Here is a 16,247-nt window from a genome sequence, read left to right as displayed (position 1 = left end):
CGTCTCTGGCCTCCAGCGTTCAATCAACGCGGTGATGAGATGGTGGTCAATATCTTTCGGTTTACCACACCTCAACATCCGGCCAAACCCTATCCTGTCTACAATCGCCAAGACACGAGGATGTATGGGAACATCCCAAATGATACCTTCGTACCTTCTGCAGCGTAGGTCTTGTGAGGGTTCTCCAGCCCATATATTGTTAGAGACGTGTTGTCTCTGAAAATATAGTACAGATGGGTCCTCAGGACCACATAATAGTCTTCTGCGAGCACTAGAAGATGATGCCATAATTCGCCTACACAAAGTTACGCAAAATTAATAACAATTCGCCTACACAATATTACACAAAACAAACTAACCAATATACATCGACATAAACAATTTCAATAATTTGTCAATATTGAACCCAAATAATGCAATACACTTTAAAACTCATATAAATCATAACAAGTTGCCCGAATTTTAAGCAAGAACAACACTAGGGTTTAGGTTGTTAATCCATATTTATACCCTAACTCAACACCAATATCTCAACTATTAAGCAACAATAATGTCATCCAAACAATCAAATATGCTAAATAATAAATCTACACAATATTTCAACACAATATTTCAACTCAATTCACAACCAATTACAAACCTTAGCTAACTATCCAACAATTACTCAAATAATGTAAAAGATAAGCATACTAACCGAAAATAATATACAAATTTGGGGGAAAATAGCACCGATAGATGGATGGAGGGAGAATTCGCGTAGAGCAGATAAAATCGCGATTGTGTGTGTGTTGTGGCTGAGTTTTTCGCGATTTGGGGGAGGAGAAGGGGATATATCAGATCTGTATAAAGCCGCCACTGGTATTGGCGTCTTCTCTTAAACCCGCCGACCTCGTTGGCGTCTTTTATAAGTATAAACGCCAATCCCATTAGCGTGTTACACTCAAAACTGTATTTTTAAAAAATACAACTAAAATACGATGAAATTAAAAGACGCCAACTTTGTTGGCGTCTTTACGTTAAACACGCCACTGTTGTTGGCGTGTTTTACTTATAAAAACGCCTATGCGGTTGGCGTGTTTCCCATAAATAGAACAGATAACAAAACGGGTACATTTCCGTTATTTCTAAGGCCAACTGGCCTAGAAACCCGATTTTCCCTAAACTCCATCGGTCTTCTCCTTCATTTCAACATTCCCAAATTGGGGAAAAATCAAATCCCTAAAAGAAAACCGCCGCTCCCCTCCTCTCCTCCGTCCGGGCAGCGACCTCGCATCACTCCGGGCAGCGACCTCGCATCGCCAGCGTTCCCTCCTCGGCGTCTCGCGTCACCGGTGATCCTCCACCCCTTTCTTCCTCTTGGCCGAAACCCTGGGCAGCTGCCTCTGTGACCGCCCTCCTCCCTCTACTCCGACAACCCACAACGCCGCTGCCGCCGGGCATGCACGGCGGCGGTCTCTCTGCACTTGGCGTCGCACCTAGGCCACCGTCTCGCAGCCAGAGCAGCCGCTGTCCCGAAGGCAGCTCATAGCTTCTGCCGACGCCATACGCTCCTCCGTCGGCTAGGCTCGGAGCCTCCCGACGCCCCTTTCCTAAGCTAAGTTCCTGATCCTAGAATTTCAGTTCTTGACTCAGTATTTTCTTTAGAATTTTGTGTTTTAGGCTTGGTCGAAACTGAGTTAGGAGGGACAAGCACTACCCTAAATCCTTTTATCATTTAGAAATTGAGAGGTGTTGCTGTAAAGGGGTCTAAAGCTTGAGATAGATTAACATTTTGTTCTTCTGTTCCATTGTATATAAGTGCATGCTTGAGCTTGAGTGCTACTGCTCTTCTATCATTCTGTTTTTTTTTTGAAGTGTTGGTGCTTTAACATGCTTCAGGTTTGGTTGCTACATGATGACATGACAATTTAATTGAGTTTGAAATGGAGGTGGAGGTTACCTTTTTGCAAAGTAGTAGTTGTTTCTTTGAGTTCCCTGTTCCTAGACTCTAGTTCGATCACCTACTTCAAAGTAGTAGTTGTTTCTTTTGAAAGGGAGTAGGGGGTGAGCTTGAGTTGAGCATGGAAAGCTTGTGGGAAGGAAGAAGAAATGTTACCTATGGGGAGTAGGGGCTGCCTGCAATAATCCTGCAGAAACTTTACCTAGCTCCCTCACTCTGAAACTTGCTATTGTGGCTGAATTTTTTAAGTGTGTGGAAGGGGGAACTTGAGGGTGATAAGGAGGAGTTCTTATAGGCACATTGTAGTGTACTTAGGAGGATTAAATGGCTGTTGCAACAGTTTTGTTTTCATTTGGTGCAGCATATCAATTTCTCCTTGATTCTCACCACTTTTAATTAAGAACTTTTGGTTTTATGCTTGGGCCCAAGTATCCTTGTATTAATGTGCTTTGTTTGGTCTTGCATAGTGTACAAGAAGAGGATGCAGGGGCTGCCTTGAAGGGTGGATTTGCAGGCATTGACTTGCCCTTTTTGGGTAAGTCCTTGGTCCTCTTTTACTAAAGGGGTTTGTCCCTCCTCTTAGTTTAGATTTTTTTTTCTTAATTTCTTGTTTCTTTACTCATAAATTCTTGTTTGCATCTTGCAGGTAGGGGAAGGGTCAGCTGCCACCTGGTTACCCGAGACATGGGCCTACTGGCCCACGACGGCTGCTTTTATATGGGCCGTGGTGGGGGTGAGATTTGGGCTTGGGAAAAGAGTCCCAAAGTGTAGATAATAGGAGCTTTTAATTTCTTAGTCTTCTTGGCTCATTCATGAATATTTTGTAAAAGTATAGTAACCAATATTCTTTTATTTGTTAGGTTTGGTATACTGAAAAACATGTTTCGAGCACGAATATAATCTTGCTTGTATACGAAAAACTCTACAATCTACTTTTAACCCGATTCAATATTATTCGAGCAGTTTCGCACGAATAGAATCACTAATATTATTACATTATGTTTGCTTGTGCATTTATAAGATGTTTTACAAACATTTAAATATATGAGAAGCAAACAAAATCTATGTCTTTTGCTTAGTAGACCGGTTGTGGGTGTCGTCCACTTTAAGGTATAACAGTTGGTTCTATGCAATACTTTGCAAAAGAGAGAGAATAATTTCACAACCTAGATGGGTTTTGGCTACCTATCGCGAAAGGTTGCAATGTCAGTCCGATTATTTCTAAGTCTTACTGAAATAAGATGACATTGATGTGGTATAGTACTGAATGGATCTAACAGCAAGACATGTCTTTATGTTATCTACTGGAAGACTAGGTCTTGATAAACAACTATTTCTTAATCAACATACGTTAGCATTGAGCATACGATATTGATTATGTACTACTTTGACTTATCAAATGGTGCGGGTTTTTCGCAACTCAATAATCCTGATATATTGGGTAGTGGTAATTAATATCTAGCGGTGATAGGATTACTATTATGTTGAATCGCACGCCTGGTGAGTCTGGCATGATAATGTCCCCAAGAGGAGTTCGAACAAGTTTTTATTATTCGGAAACTGGCCAGTTGGAATTTAATTATTCCATGAATAATAAATAAGTGTTTCTTGCTAAGTCCACTATTGGAATAATAAAATGTTAATTAATTAAGTCTATAGCAGACACTAATTAATTAATGGACATTTCTATCTTAAGCGCGAGAAATAATCATTTAAAAAAGGAAGCTCGGATTACTTATAATTTTGGATTTGGATGGGCAGTGCAATATTACTTCTGTAGTGGCTGCTCGTAATATTCCAATATAAGCTTATATTAAATTTTGGGTGCAATTTAACTAGTAAAAAACTAATTAGGGGATGTCATATCCAAAATCTTCCAGAGATCCCTGACTGGGCCCAATAAGAACTTAATATAAATAGGAGAATAAATGAGACAGAAATATCATTATTATTCATTGTGAAATTTTCCTCCCTCTCTAATTAGTAGAGGAGCTTGAAATTTTCAGCCCACCATGATATCGAGAAACAGTTCGGGAACCAACCAGAAGATCTGTGGTCTAGTATTGAAGATCATCGTGAAGAAGGCGCGAACAATCGTCGATTCTTTGGAGAATCAAATCGGTAACTCTTAAAATATACTCCATTCATTCCATGTTGTCATTTTCTATTTTAAAAAATTCTAAGTTAGTTCACTTATTTCTATTTTTGGCAAAAATAAACTCTCTCTTTTAATTTAATTCTCACTTACTTTATTCACCATCAATTTAACACATCATTCTTAAACACATCATTCTTAAACTCCGTACCGAAAAGAAATGCCCTAACTATCAAGGAACGGAGGGAGTAACATACTTTTCTTTTTAGTTTGGCCCAACTAAGATGATACATTCCTATTTTTGATCATTTTCTTTCTCCAAATAATACACTAAACCACTTTTTTTCTTTCCAATTAAATCAACTCTCTTTCTCTCTCTATGTAATACTTACATTCACTCTTTCTCTCTCCAATTAATGTTATTAACTATCAATTTCTAAAATTCGTGTCGACTAAGAAATATGTCCTCTTAATCGGGACGGAGGGAGTAGTACAACTAACTAAGTCTATATATATTCGAGTCTCATTATATACAAATCCAATCCTTATTGCACAACCGCAGATCTAGACCAAAATAGGGTTTTTAGATATAAATTTTTATGGATGATCATGATCAAATGTATAAATTATTTCCGCCTTCATTATAAGCCTATTTTTTTTACTTCAACCCATGGCAAATAAGTCATATCATATTATAAAGATTTAACTACATTCCAAAATATAGTATTTGATTCCAGTAGGTTTTTACTTCATTCCAATAGGATTATTACTTCATTCTCGTACGTGCTGGCGGTTTCACCATCACGTACCGTTCTTTCTCTCGGAATTCCATCTATGACAACAAAATGAAGTGATATCCTAATTGAATGGTGTAATAAGCTACGGCATGATGTACTCCCTCCGTCCCATGGAAGATGACCCCTTCCTTGGGCGACATGAGATTTTATGCAATTTTGTATGTTAAGTAGAGAGAGTAAAATAAGAGAAAGATAATAAAGTAGAGATAAAAGTGTTGTCATTTTTAGTAATGAGTCATCTTAGTTGGGACAAACCAAAAAGGAAAGTAGGTCATCTTTAATGGGACGGAGAGAGTAATAAACTATTTGAATGAAGTACGTGCAGAAGCATTTGAAGTCCTACTAGAATGAAGTAAAAACCTTGTTTAATGAAGTAATAACGTTTATGAATGAAGTGATAATAAATTGTATTTTTTAAGTGAATAAAGTAAAAACCTATTTCAATGAATTCGAATGAAGCATGCGTTGAATCATTTCAAAACCTATGAGAAGTAAGTAAAAACATACTGTAGTTTCAAAGTATTACATACCAGAATGGAGTAATAAACATATTAGAATGAAGTAAAATGAGCTTGTAATGAAAATCGACACATCAACGCATTTCATAAAAACTAAATTTAATGGCCCTAATTTGATATTTAGTTCGGTCTTTAAAATTAGTTCGACATTAATCAGAACTCATATATATATCCTCAATTTATTGCATTTAGTACCAAAATTTTATTCCAAGTGATAATTAGTCATTTTTTCATAAATTGCAAATTCAAAATTTAAATGAATATAAAATAAAATACTCCCTCCGTCCCCCAAATATTGTCACAATTTGATCGGACACGAGTTTCAAGAAATATAATGGAAAGTGGGTTGAAAAAGTTGGTGGGATGTGTGTCCTACTTTTAAAGTATTAGTTTTATAATAAAATATGAGTGAGAATAAGCTATTGGAATATGAGTTCCATTATCAAAATTGATAAAAAATGAAATGTGATAAATTTTGTAGTACAATGTAAATTAAGATTTCAGAACTACATATAAATCGTAGAGCTTAGGGCCAATGAAAAGAGTGCAATGATATAAAATTGTTGATTTTAAATTATTTACTTTGACTAAAATGACGTCGATTTAGGTGCATCCACCTAGATTTATCAATGTGCCAAGTCTGTTAAATATTGCTGAAAAAAATAGGTCAGGTCGGATTGGGAAATTAACACAGGTCGAAGTTATGATTTTAACACGCCTTGAATTTGTAAGAATTTTGTGTGAATATTTAAAAAGATTTAAATTTCTTATAAAGTCATAAACTTTTAAAATAAATTTATTTTTTCTTTAAATTTTAAATGTTGTATTAAAAATTATAAATTTTACTTGACTGTGTAAATTTTCTATCCAACTCGACGCGATAGATTTCCGACACAAACTTATCCTACATGGGGCGCCGGAGGCGTGACTTGGTGATACACTTAGATTTTGCATGGTTTTATAGGGTAGTTTTGTATGAATCTAATCATATTTTATCTATTATTAGACGTGTTTATATTTACTTCTCTATTATGTTGGTATTTTGACCATTTTGTAAAGAATGTGTAGAAAATGTACAAAATATGTGGTTGTGCAGCAGCTTTGATTTGAGACAGTTGTTCTGGAGAATTTGAAGTTCAATTAGTCCATAAAGCATACCATTCTCTTCGTATTCGAAAGAGCTTTGCGTGGACATCTTAAACATCTCAATCGGAGGTCGGTAGAAGAAGTTATAGCCGTTTTACAAAGAATGAGCGGAGTAGTGACGTAGCTGGCGACCCGACGTGTTTGAGTGCAAACAAACCTGGCGATACGTTAGTAACGCACGGGAAAAACACCGTAAGCAGCTGGCAAGTCGCCAACTTCGACGCTTGACGAACCTGGCGACCCGCCAGGTTTGGCCGACTATGCTAATGATGGAAATTAGAGCCCTGATTAAGTAAAGATGCAAGCGACGCCTCCTATATAATTCTACACACCCCACTCTCAAAATATCAGTTTTCCACCTTGGAAGAAGAGAAGAACGAGCAGAGGACGAGTATTTATTGGAATCGTGTTTGGTCAATAGACTTTGACCAATAATAAATATGACGAGACATTTAATTTTATAAAATTAAATGCAATAACGACGATCTATTTTCGGAGTAGATGACTGTGGTATATTCATTTTCTCTAAACCGATTCCCGGTGAGTAAAAAATTACTCCTTCCGTTCCATAGTAATAGAGCCATTTTGTCATTTTGGTACGTTCCATAGTAATAGAGTCATTTTCCCTTTTAGTAAAAGTCAACACATTTTTCCACACCTACTTTACTCTCTCTTACTTTTTTTCTCTCTTCATCTTTATACCTTTTTTTCATTTTCCACTTTATTCTCCCCTTACTTAAGTCACCTAACATAATTTTTCTTAATCTCCGTACCGAAAAGAAACGCCTCCGTTACTATGGAACGGAGGGGGTATTAAAGTGTGTCACAGTTGTGAGCTATAAAGGACCTATGGGATAAAACCAAATGATTAGTTAAAAGTGTTAATTATCTCACATTGGTGGAGAGAACCTTATTAAACATGTATTTAATAAGATGAATTATTACGTGTAATAATTATAGTGGACTAAGATGGGCAGTAGAGCTCATGCGTGCACGCTGCCTCGTCACGAGCCGCGAGCCGTGCTCAGTGCACTGTGTTCCGTGACCCGTGCCCAGCACCTCGTCTGTCGTATGCCATGTATCAAAAGGTTCACGATGGACCAGATGCACAACGGGTATTAAAAGGTCCACGACGAATCCATCATATAGCGGGTTCTAAACGGTCCACGAGGGACCCCGATGCATAGCGGGTGTTAGAAGGTCCCCAATGGACCCCGCCGCATCGTGTGCCAAAAGGTCCACGATGAATCCTGTCGTGTAGCTTGTCCAGATGCATCATGTCTCTCCAGCCCCCGTAACGGCTTGTAACCCTGGCGGTTACAATCAAGCCATCATGACACACATAATGGTTGTTGACTCCATCAATGCCCAATGAGTGGACTTGGCCTATAAATAGGTAGTCACTCTATGCATTGCATACCTCACACTACACCAAGCATAGCATTGCAAAGCTCCCTCCCTCTCTCTGCATAGTCTTCCATCGAAGCTCTGCCCTCGCCATCATCCAGTTCGCCGAAACTTGTTTTGTTTGCAGTGCTGCAACGAACAAGAGGAAGTCGTTTTATCTTTGGGGACGACACGTCAATACGAGAGCACTACCGGGCGCGTACCTCGTCTTGCAGAAAGATGACTCATCAACTCGGCTTACAAATTATATCTACGGTTTACATACTTCCAACCAACTGTATTCATTGCAAGATTGAAGACGAGGCCTCCAATCTACCCAATCCAATTCTAGGAGTTCATACTTTAGTTTACTTTTGTTCAAACAATGTTTTTGAATATTTCTTTGACTTTTGTGACGAACATGAGTAGCTAAATATTCTGTAGAGTTCTACGGGGGAGATACAATAATTCTTATGTTTAATTGATTTTTTTTCTATGCCTTTACTCATGTGGTTATTTTGATTTCTTCTGTGCTTATACATTTATTTGATTGATCACCTTATAAATGCATGTGGATTTTGCTACAAGAACTGAGAAGCGAGTAGTTTAATTTGAAAGAGAAGAAATTGACGTCTTTACCAATATAATCAAGAGATTTGAGCCTTTGAATGAAGATAACTATCTTAGGAACTATTAGGAGTTGTTGCCTTAGTTCTATGAAGGAGACTTCGGTTCTAGGTAGCAATCTACAAATTGTATGCTTCGAGAGAAGATATAGTTTTACCTTAGTGATAGCTTAATAACCCTTGAAACCTTTGTCGGCATAGTCTGGAAATTAGTTAAGTATAGGATAGTTGTTATCGATCCCGTAGGATTCTACCCTCCTCATCCTTGATCTACATCCATTACCCTTTTTTGTTTACTTTTAGTTCTCTAAGTTGTTTCCAATTGTTTCAGTTATTGTTTTTGCTTTGCTTTTAAGTAGATTTAGAAAATCAAAATTTTTCGATTCATCTAGATAGTAGTTGAGGTTGGTTCATGGTACTTAGGTTGACACTTATTGTCTCCGTGGATACGATATTCTTACTTACTATTTGCTACATTAGCCCCGTACACTTGCGGATATAGTTGTGTTAAAAATAAGTTGAATCACTTGTTAAAACTCCACTAATTCTGATTGTTTTTATTTTATCTTTGCAATCTCTCACCCTAGACTTATCTCAAAGATACAAGTAGCACAAATGAAAACATACAAATTGAATTCTAAAAATCGAATTCAGCATACAAATCAACATAAACATACAAATCGAATTCCACAAATTGAATTCAGCATAAAAGTATCATTAATTCTACAATTCGAATTGAACTCTAAATTTGTCATTAATGCCGTTGGCGCACCATGTAGGATAAGTTTGTGTTGAAAATCTATCGGGTCGGGTCGAATGGGTAATTTACACAGTCCGATAAAGTTTATGACTTTGCATACAACATTTAAAGTTCACGGAAAAAACTAAACTATTTTGAAAGTTCATGACTTTTCATGCAATTTGTCCATTTAAAAACAACAAAACTCAATTTAATTGGTACCATCTTCTTTGTTAACTGAATTCACTTCTTTTTTCTCATAGTTATTACAAAAGGTTATTTAATGTGTTATTGGATGATGATTAAAGTAAGAGAGAATAAAATAAGAGAGACGAAGAAAAATGAAAATAGAAAAAAAGTATTACTTCACCTTTTACTAAAATATGACTCAATTATTTTAAAACTTCCTAAAATTATAAAATAACTCAATTAACAAGGAATGAATGAAATACAATATTTTTCTTTTAATTGATAAAGGGAGAGTTTGTGCCAAAGAAAATGCATGGACAAGCAATAACGTGCTAACGAGAAACACAAGTTCTGGTTCTACGAACTTTAAAATTAGTGTTAATATCACAACTTTACTTATCGTGTGTTACTTACTACCAGGGATCAATCACCATATCTGACCAACATTTGTGGTCTTTTATCCTATTTGGCACAACAAAATCAACGTGGATGCTATGTGTCTTTTTTATTCTACTTGTCACAAACTTAAAAAAAAAACTATCTAAAATATCATAAATGATTTACGTTTTCCTGAAATATACCTTATATGAGTTGGATTGGAAAATATCAAACAATGTAAAGTCTATATTTTAGACAAATTTTAAAGTTTAAGGGAAATGTTAGAATTTTACTAAAATTATAATCTTAAGGACCAATTTCCCTGAAATTATAATTTTAAGGACCAATATCCCTAAAATGCAACAAGGGATTCTAAATTTAAATACCAAAATTTCAAAAATATAATAGAAAATAAAAAGTGGTTTTCCACCAAAATTATATATTTTGGTCGGAAACCGCCAATTTTAGTTTTGGTAAAAAAAGCACCACTTTTTGCAGGGCTACACATGCCCTACCCTTACACTCTACCGTTGTACTTGTAAAGTGCAAAGCTAATAGTTCTGAACTAGTAATTATTATGTAATTTCAGTTCAAAGAAGCGCAGGATCGTAATTGAACCGGAGAACTTGACAACATAATTATTGTTGAAACCATTTGCATCTTGTTTCGGTTTCGACTAGGAATCGCCGATTAACCATTGATCCGGTTAAAATTGCTTAACTCCAATTTTGACTTTGTGATCATAACTAATAGTCCCTCCGCCCCACCCCACTGTATATAAGTAGTTTCTTTTGGACACTGTATTTAAGAAAGTGATATTTATTGAATTAAGTGGAGATAAAGAAAGAATAAAGTAAGAGAGTGAGAATAAAGTAAGAGAGATAAAAATGTACTAGCTCTTTTGCCCAAAAAAAAAGAAAAATCACTTATGATGAAATAACTCAGAAGCTTGATCACTTTGAGATGGAGGAAGTATGTATAACGTAAAAAATGAATTTAGTGCCATAGTTTATTAGCTTGCTGTAAACGACAAATGCACAAATTTAATTCGATTTGGGCCAAGCGCAAATCGTTTATCATAATAAAAATAAATTAAATCCATTATAATCGTCATACAAAGCCCAGTGTCAAAAAATTAAGTAAATCCACTTAGACCTGTTTGTACCATTATTGTGAAAGGGCCCAATACTATGTATATATATCGTTAGCCAAAATTCAATTATTGTTAATTATTTTACTAGGTAGAAGTAATACAAATAATTTACAGTGATAAGTTTATACGTTAATGTTTCACAATAAACAGGGTCATGTTTTCGCACAAATATTATACTACCATGTTTTGAAATGTGCACCATTACTTTCAACAATAATTAGAGTTAATGCTATTAAACAAAACAAGTTAGTCGGTTTCCATGTATCATTCACGCAAATTAGTCGGTTTCCGTATATATTTATTCCATATGTATAGTATATTGTTTTGAAGAAAAAGATAACGTTATATTTTTACATCATTTTCAAATAGCACCATACCATTTATGCTTTCATATTATCATGTTTACCAATAAATAATAGCATATTTAACTACACAACAAGATGTTTTCAGATATAATAACAGCAATTAGAATTTCGATAAACATCTGGTAAAATAACCTTTTCTACTTTGAAATATTAACAGCAATTAGAATTTCGATAAACATCTGGTAAAATAACCTTTTCTACTTTGAAATATTTTTGTACAAAAATAAGTAAAAAAATTTACGATATTTAAGTAGTATTTGAGTTATTTAAGAAGAGACAAATTGATTTGTTAAGTTTGTGAGGAAATTGATAACACATAAATTTTGTATGGATGAGAATAAGTTATAAACCATCATATTAGATAGGAATTAGTAATTTATTATAATTCTATAGTAGTAGTATTAAATTTTTTAAAAAGGAAAAAATCGATACCCTTCTGTATTACATAACTGGAATTATAACGACATCAACGGCCGTTAGTACATGTCAAGGATTCCTAATGGTTTAGGTAACTAAGCTAGAAGTGTAATGACAAAACAATTCTTGGGTCATAAATGGATATTTTAGAATGATAGGGCATAAAATACTCATTAATGATAAAATCAGGCCATAACTGATAATTAACCCTAGAAACAATAATCATCCAATTAGAATTCTACAAACATAAACAACAATTAGACCCTAATCAACTCATTTTCTCAATAGCCACCAACTAAAACAAGTAAAGAGCAATCACACATCTATGATCTCTACTACCATGATAAGATTGTGATTAATGTCTCTATTATTTAACAAATCCATTTTTTTTATAATAGGTGTAATGACGGAATTCAACTAATCGTATTCGACCAGATTTGTGGATTAAGACCGAAATTCAGTGAGTGGTGAGGTTTGAACCCATGACCTCAATGTCACCACAGCTCCACACTGTCAACTGTGCTACGGCCCATTGATTTATTTAACAATCATTAAGTGTGTGGAGTAGGGTCGGCCCATTAGCCCATGCCCAACTTGAACCTAGCATGTGCGCGCGAGTTGGGTCAGCCCATGTACGTCAGGACGTCCGCTATTGTGGATGCTCTAATACACAAGAGTGAGAGCATCCACAATAGGACGGTCATTCCAACAGCCTAGCACACGGACATCCCAATAACACCTCCTACCACGTCATAAAGACATCCCACTGCACTGTCACGTCACAAGGACACTCCACTGCAAAATAATAGCCTAGCTCTAGGACATCCCAACAGCCTAGCACAATAATAACAAATTCATAAATTCACAAAATACATAATTAAAAATTCGACACGAATACGGACGGAGAAAGTGCAATAATAATTTCATTAAATAAAAAAACATATTTAAAAAAAAACATATTTTAAAAAAATCAATGTGCACTCCTCCGCGCTCATAACTCTTCAATTATATCTTTCTGGAGTCGAATATGGGCTTCTTGTTGTCGAGAATCGGCAAATGCACGGACCCGTTCGGCGTCCCCATTAGGTATCCCCATTCGTACATTGGCGGTGGCCACGCCGTGGCTAGGACCGGCAACATCTTCATTGGCCAATCAGTCAGTTCTGCATCTTCATTTTCGACAATCATGTTGTGCATGATAATACATGTATACATGACATCAGCAATACAGTCCTCATACCACAAACGTGTTGGACCCTTCACCGCCGCCCATCGAGCCTGGAGCACACCAAATGTCCGCTCCACATACTTGTGTGCCGCCTCCTGTCGTTGCACAAAGTAGATCTTCTTTGGATCTGTTGGGCATCTGATCGTCTCACAAAGACGGGCCACCTAGGTATATCTCATCCGCCAAATAGTAGCTCATATCGTGTTGGTTGTCGTTGTCGACGAAACTGATGGCCGGACCAACGGCCATGCACTGCTCGTTGAAAAGAGGCGACTACTGGAGGACGTTGATGTTGCTGTTCGACCTTGCTACCCAAAACTACGCATGCCAAATCCATACCCAGCAATCAGCCACTGCTTCTTGCCTTTGAAGCCGGTCGTGTACATCCCTTTCCAGGCGGTGGGGCAGTTCTTCCATTCCCAATGCACACAATCTATGTTGCCCAACATGTCGGGAAACCTGTGCACCGTCCCGTGTATATCCATCAGAACTTGGCAGTCTTCAGGGGTAGGCTTTTGAAGATACCTCTCCTCAAATATGTGAATGATGCCCGTACAAAAATGCTGCACACAATCGCGGGCAGTTGTCTCGCCTATGTGGAGGTACTCGTAGAACATGCCGGCCGCTCCTCCGTAAGCCAACTGCCTGATTATGGCAGTGCACTTCCGTATAGGCGAGTGACCGGGCCTACCACTCGCATCCTCCCTGAACCTGAAATACTTGTATCGATGCTCTAAAGCGTTCACGATACTCATAAATAGATCTCGGTGTATCCTAAAACGCTGCCGGGAAAAGTTATACCCAAACCGCGGCTGCTCAGCAAAGTAGTCATCAAACAACCGTTGGTGGGCAGTGACGTGGTCCCGGGATACTACAGCTCGATGAAAGATGGAGCGAGGTACCGCCGACTGCTGTTGCTGCTGCAAGTAAGCTTGTATCAACCGATTTGTCTCCGCGGACGTATAGGCCCGCAACTCTTCGGCAATTCGCCGCCTCATGTCATCAGCATCCCCACCACTACCACTAGTCATTTTTGGATCCACCGATTAAATGAGAAATGTTGAGAGAAGGAAGAGAAACTCGTTAATACAAGTGGTGCAAATGAAATGAAGTGCAACGAGCCGTATATATAGGTTTTGAAAAAAAATCGAAAATTGAGATATCCGTCTGGACGTCCGTCAACTCACCACAATAGCGGATGAGAGGACGGACGTCCGCGCATGACCACAGACGACCTCTCGTCCGTCTCTCACGTCCGTCGCCTGCTCGTTCGCCTCAATAGCGGATGTCACCAACGGATGTGCCGCTCGCCGGTCGGGCGTCCGTCGAGACGTCCGCTATTGTGTATGCTCTTACTACTGATGTATACATTTTTCAAGTTAAATAAAAATACCATAGAATTATCATAGCAATTAAAAGTTAAGAAAAAGTATATAAATGATGTGATATGGAAAAGGGAAGTTGCAATCTGAAAAGCTATTCTTTTATATCTGTTAAATTGTGAATCAAAGATGTGATCTGTCTGTTAAATGGTGCCATCAAAAATTTGCAATAATTGAGGGTAGAGGTAGAAGACCCAGTCAACCACTAAAATCTTTCTGAAATGTCCTATCATACAAGAAAATTTAAAATTAATGGGGCCTTTTTGTTATGTCGATTTGTGCATGTGTTTGGTTCGATATTATTGAAAAAGTTGAAGATTCAATAGTTATGTCGTTTTCCTTCCATGTCGACTTTTCTATGCGTATACATATACGATCCAATGTTAGCTTTAGTACACGGGTAGACTATAGTTCTTATTTGATTACTTTCTTAAAAATATTGTGGATGCTTTATAGCTACAATAGATTTTTTAATGAAATGAATATAAAATATGTGGATTTTGTACGTGTGAATTTGATGGATCGTTGTATACGATCTCATCTCTATATCATCAAATATGGAACAACTTGTGTGCAATAATAATAATAATAATAATAATAATAATAATAATAATAATAATAATAATAATAATAATAATATTAATATTAATAATTATTATTATAATATGGAGTATTATAATAATAATAATAATAATATTAATATTAATATTAATAATTATTATTATAATATGGAGTATTATAATAATAATAATAATTATTATTATTATTATTATTATTATTATTATTAAATTATTCATCCACAAAAAATAGTTTTATTTTGTCATTTTGGGATGTCCACAAAAAATAGTCTAATTTCTAAAAATAGAAAGTTTGTCTTTCATACGTTACCTATTTGTTTTCTTTTTTCTCATACTTTACTATATACTCTCCTCTCTGTCATACTTTTCTCATTTTTTCTACCTATCTGTCTTACTTTACCTACTTTTTCTCATTATTTTTTTTACTTTACTACTTTCTCATTAATACCCGTGTCGTCCATAAGTGAGACTATTTTTTGTGGACGGAGGGAGCATTAGAATGCATGCATCATACATGGGTGTTCATTTTATTTTTCACCATTTATTAGAGAAATTCTTAAGTTCTCGTGCATTAATCAAATAAGAAGATATGATTAATCACGTTCATAAACCCGTTATATTAATTACTTCAAAAACCTTAGTAAGCGCAGTGCAGCCGTAACAAAACTAGAGATTGTATATGATGTGTAGAATAAAAATATTATAGCAACCATATTGTTAAATGCTCACACGTGTGTGGATCAGGTCGACCCCAATAAAAACTAGATCCGAATTCGGTCCAATCTAGACCCGGACCAAATGCATGTGTGATTTCAAATGCGTGTGTGACACCTGATCAGGTTCGATCGAGTCTCGTTATATTTGCATGTGTTGGTCATGACGAACAAACCGAGTTAATTCTCAAATGTTGTTGTAGAATACGATTGGCTCCGTGAACCACCATTACGAACATTTTAAAATAAAAGAGAATTAGGAAACTAAATTAGATCTCCCAATATAACACCAATATCCAATGATACAAACTAAATTAGAAAACTCATTTTAAAATAAAAGAGAATTCATTTAATTTTAAAATCTCACATCTATTATTTTATACAATTAATTAACTTCAATATAGAAATTTCAAATATCGAAATTTAGAAGCCGCTAGACCTAATTTTGTTCAATATTGAAATTTCAAATTCATACACGAGTCCACATCTGATGGATGATTGCAAGAGCTCTCATTTGTGCAAGTGGCTGCAAAAGTCTGAATTTTAGACTTTATAGTATTTGTCCACCTATTATAGTTACTCGTGAAATGAAGACATC

At 36.2% G+C, this 16,247-nt stretch overlaps 1 protein-coding gene and 1 long non-coding RNA gene across 2 annotated transcripts; one reads left to right on the top strand and one right to left on the bottom strand.

The window, feature by feature from the left end:
• Positions 1–1,145: 1,145 nt before the first annotated feature.
• On the top strand, positions 1,146–2,901 carry LOC121765836. Its single transcript, XR_006042868.1, has 2 exons — positions 1,146–2,474; positions 2,586–2,901. It is a non-coding gene; the product is annotated as an uncharacterized LOC121765836 (long non-coding RNA).
• Positions 2,902–12,753: 9,852 nt separating this feature from the next.
• LOC121764179 lies at positions 12,754–14,007 on the bottom strand. Its single transcript, XM_042160236.1, has 2 exons — positions 13,407–14,007; positions 12,754–12,917 (listed from the first exon to the last, which is right to left on the bottom strand). Exons 1-2 carry the CDS (start codon positions 14,005–14,007, stop codon positions 12,754–12,756), a joined length of 765 nt encoding a protein of 254 aa, XP_042016170.1.
• Positions 14,008–16,247: the final 2,240 nt, after the last annotated feature.

The sequence above is a fragment of the Salvia splendens genome, chromosome 14, assembly GCF_004379255.2.
Source record: "Salvia splendens isolate huo1 chromosome 14, SspV2, whole genome shotgun sequence".
NCBI classification, from domain to species: domain Eukaryota; kingdom Viridiplantae; phylum Streptophyta; class Magnoliopsida; order Lamiales; family Lamiaceae; genus Salvia; species Salvia splendens.
Note: the sequence above shows the minus strand (reverse complement) of the source record. Positions and strands in the feature narration are given on the sequence as shown.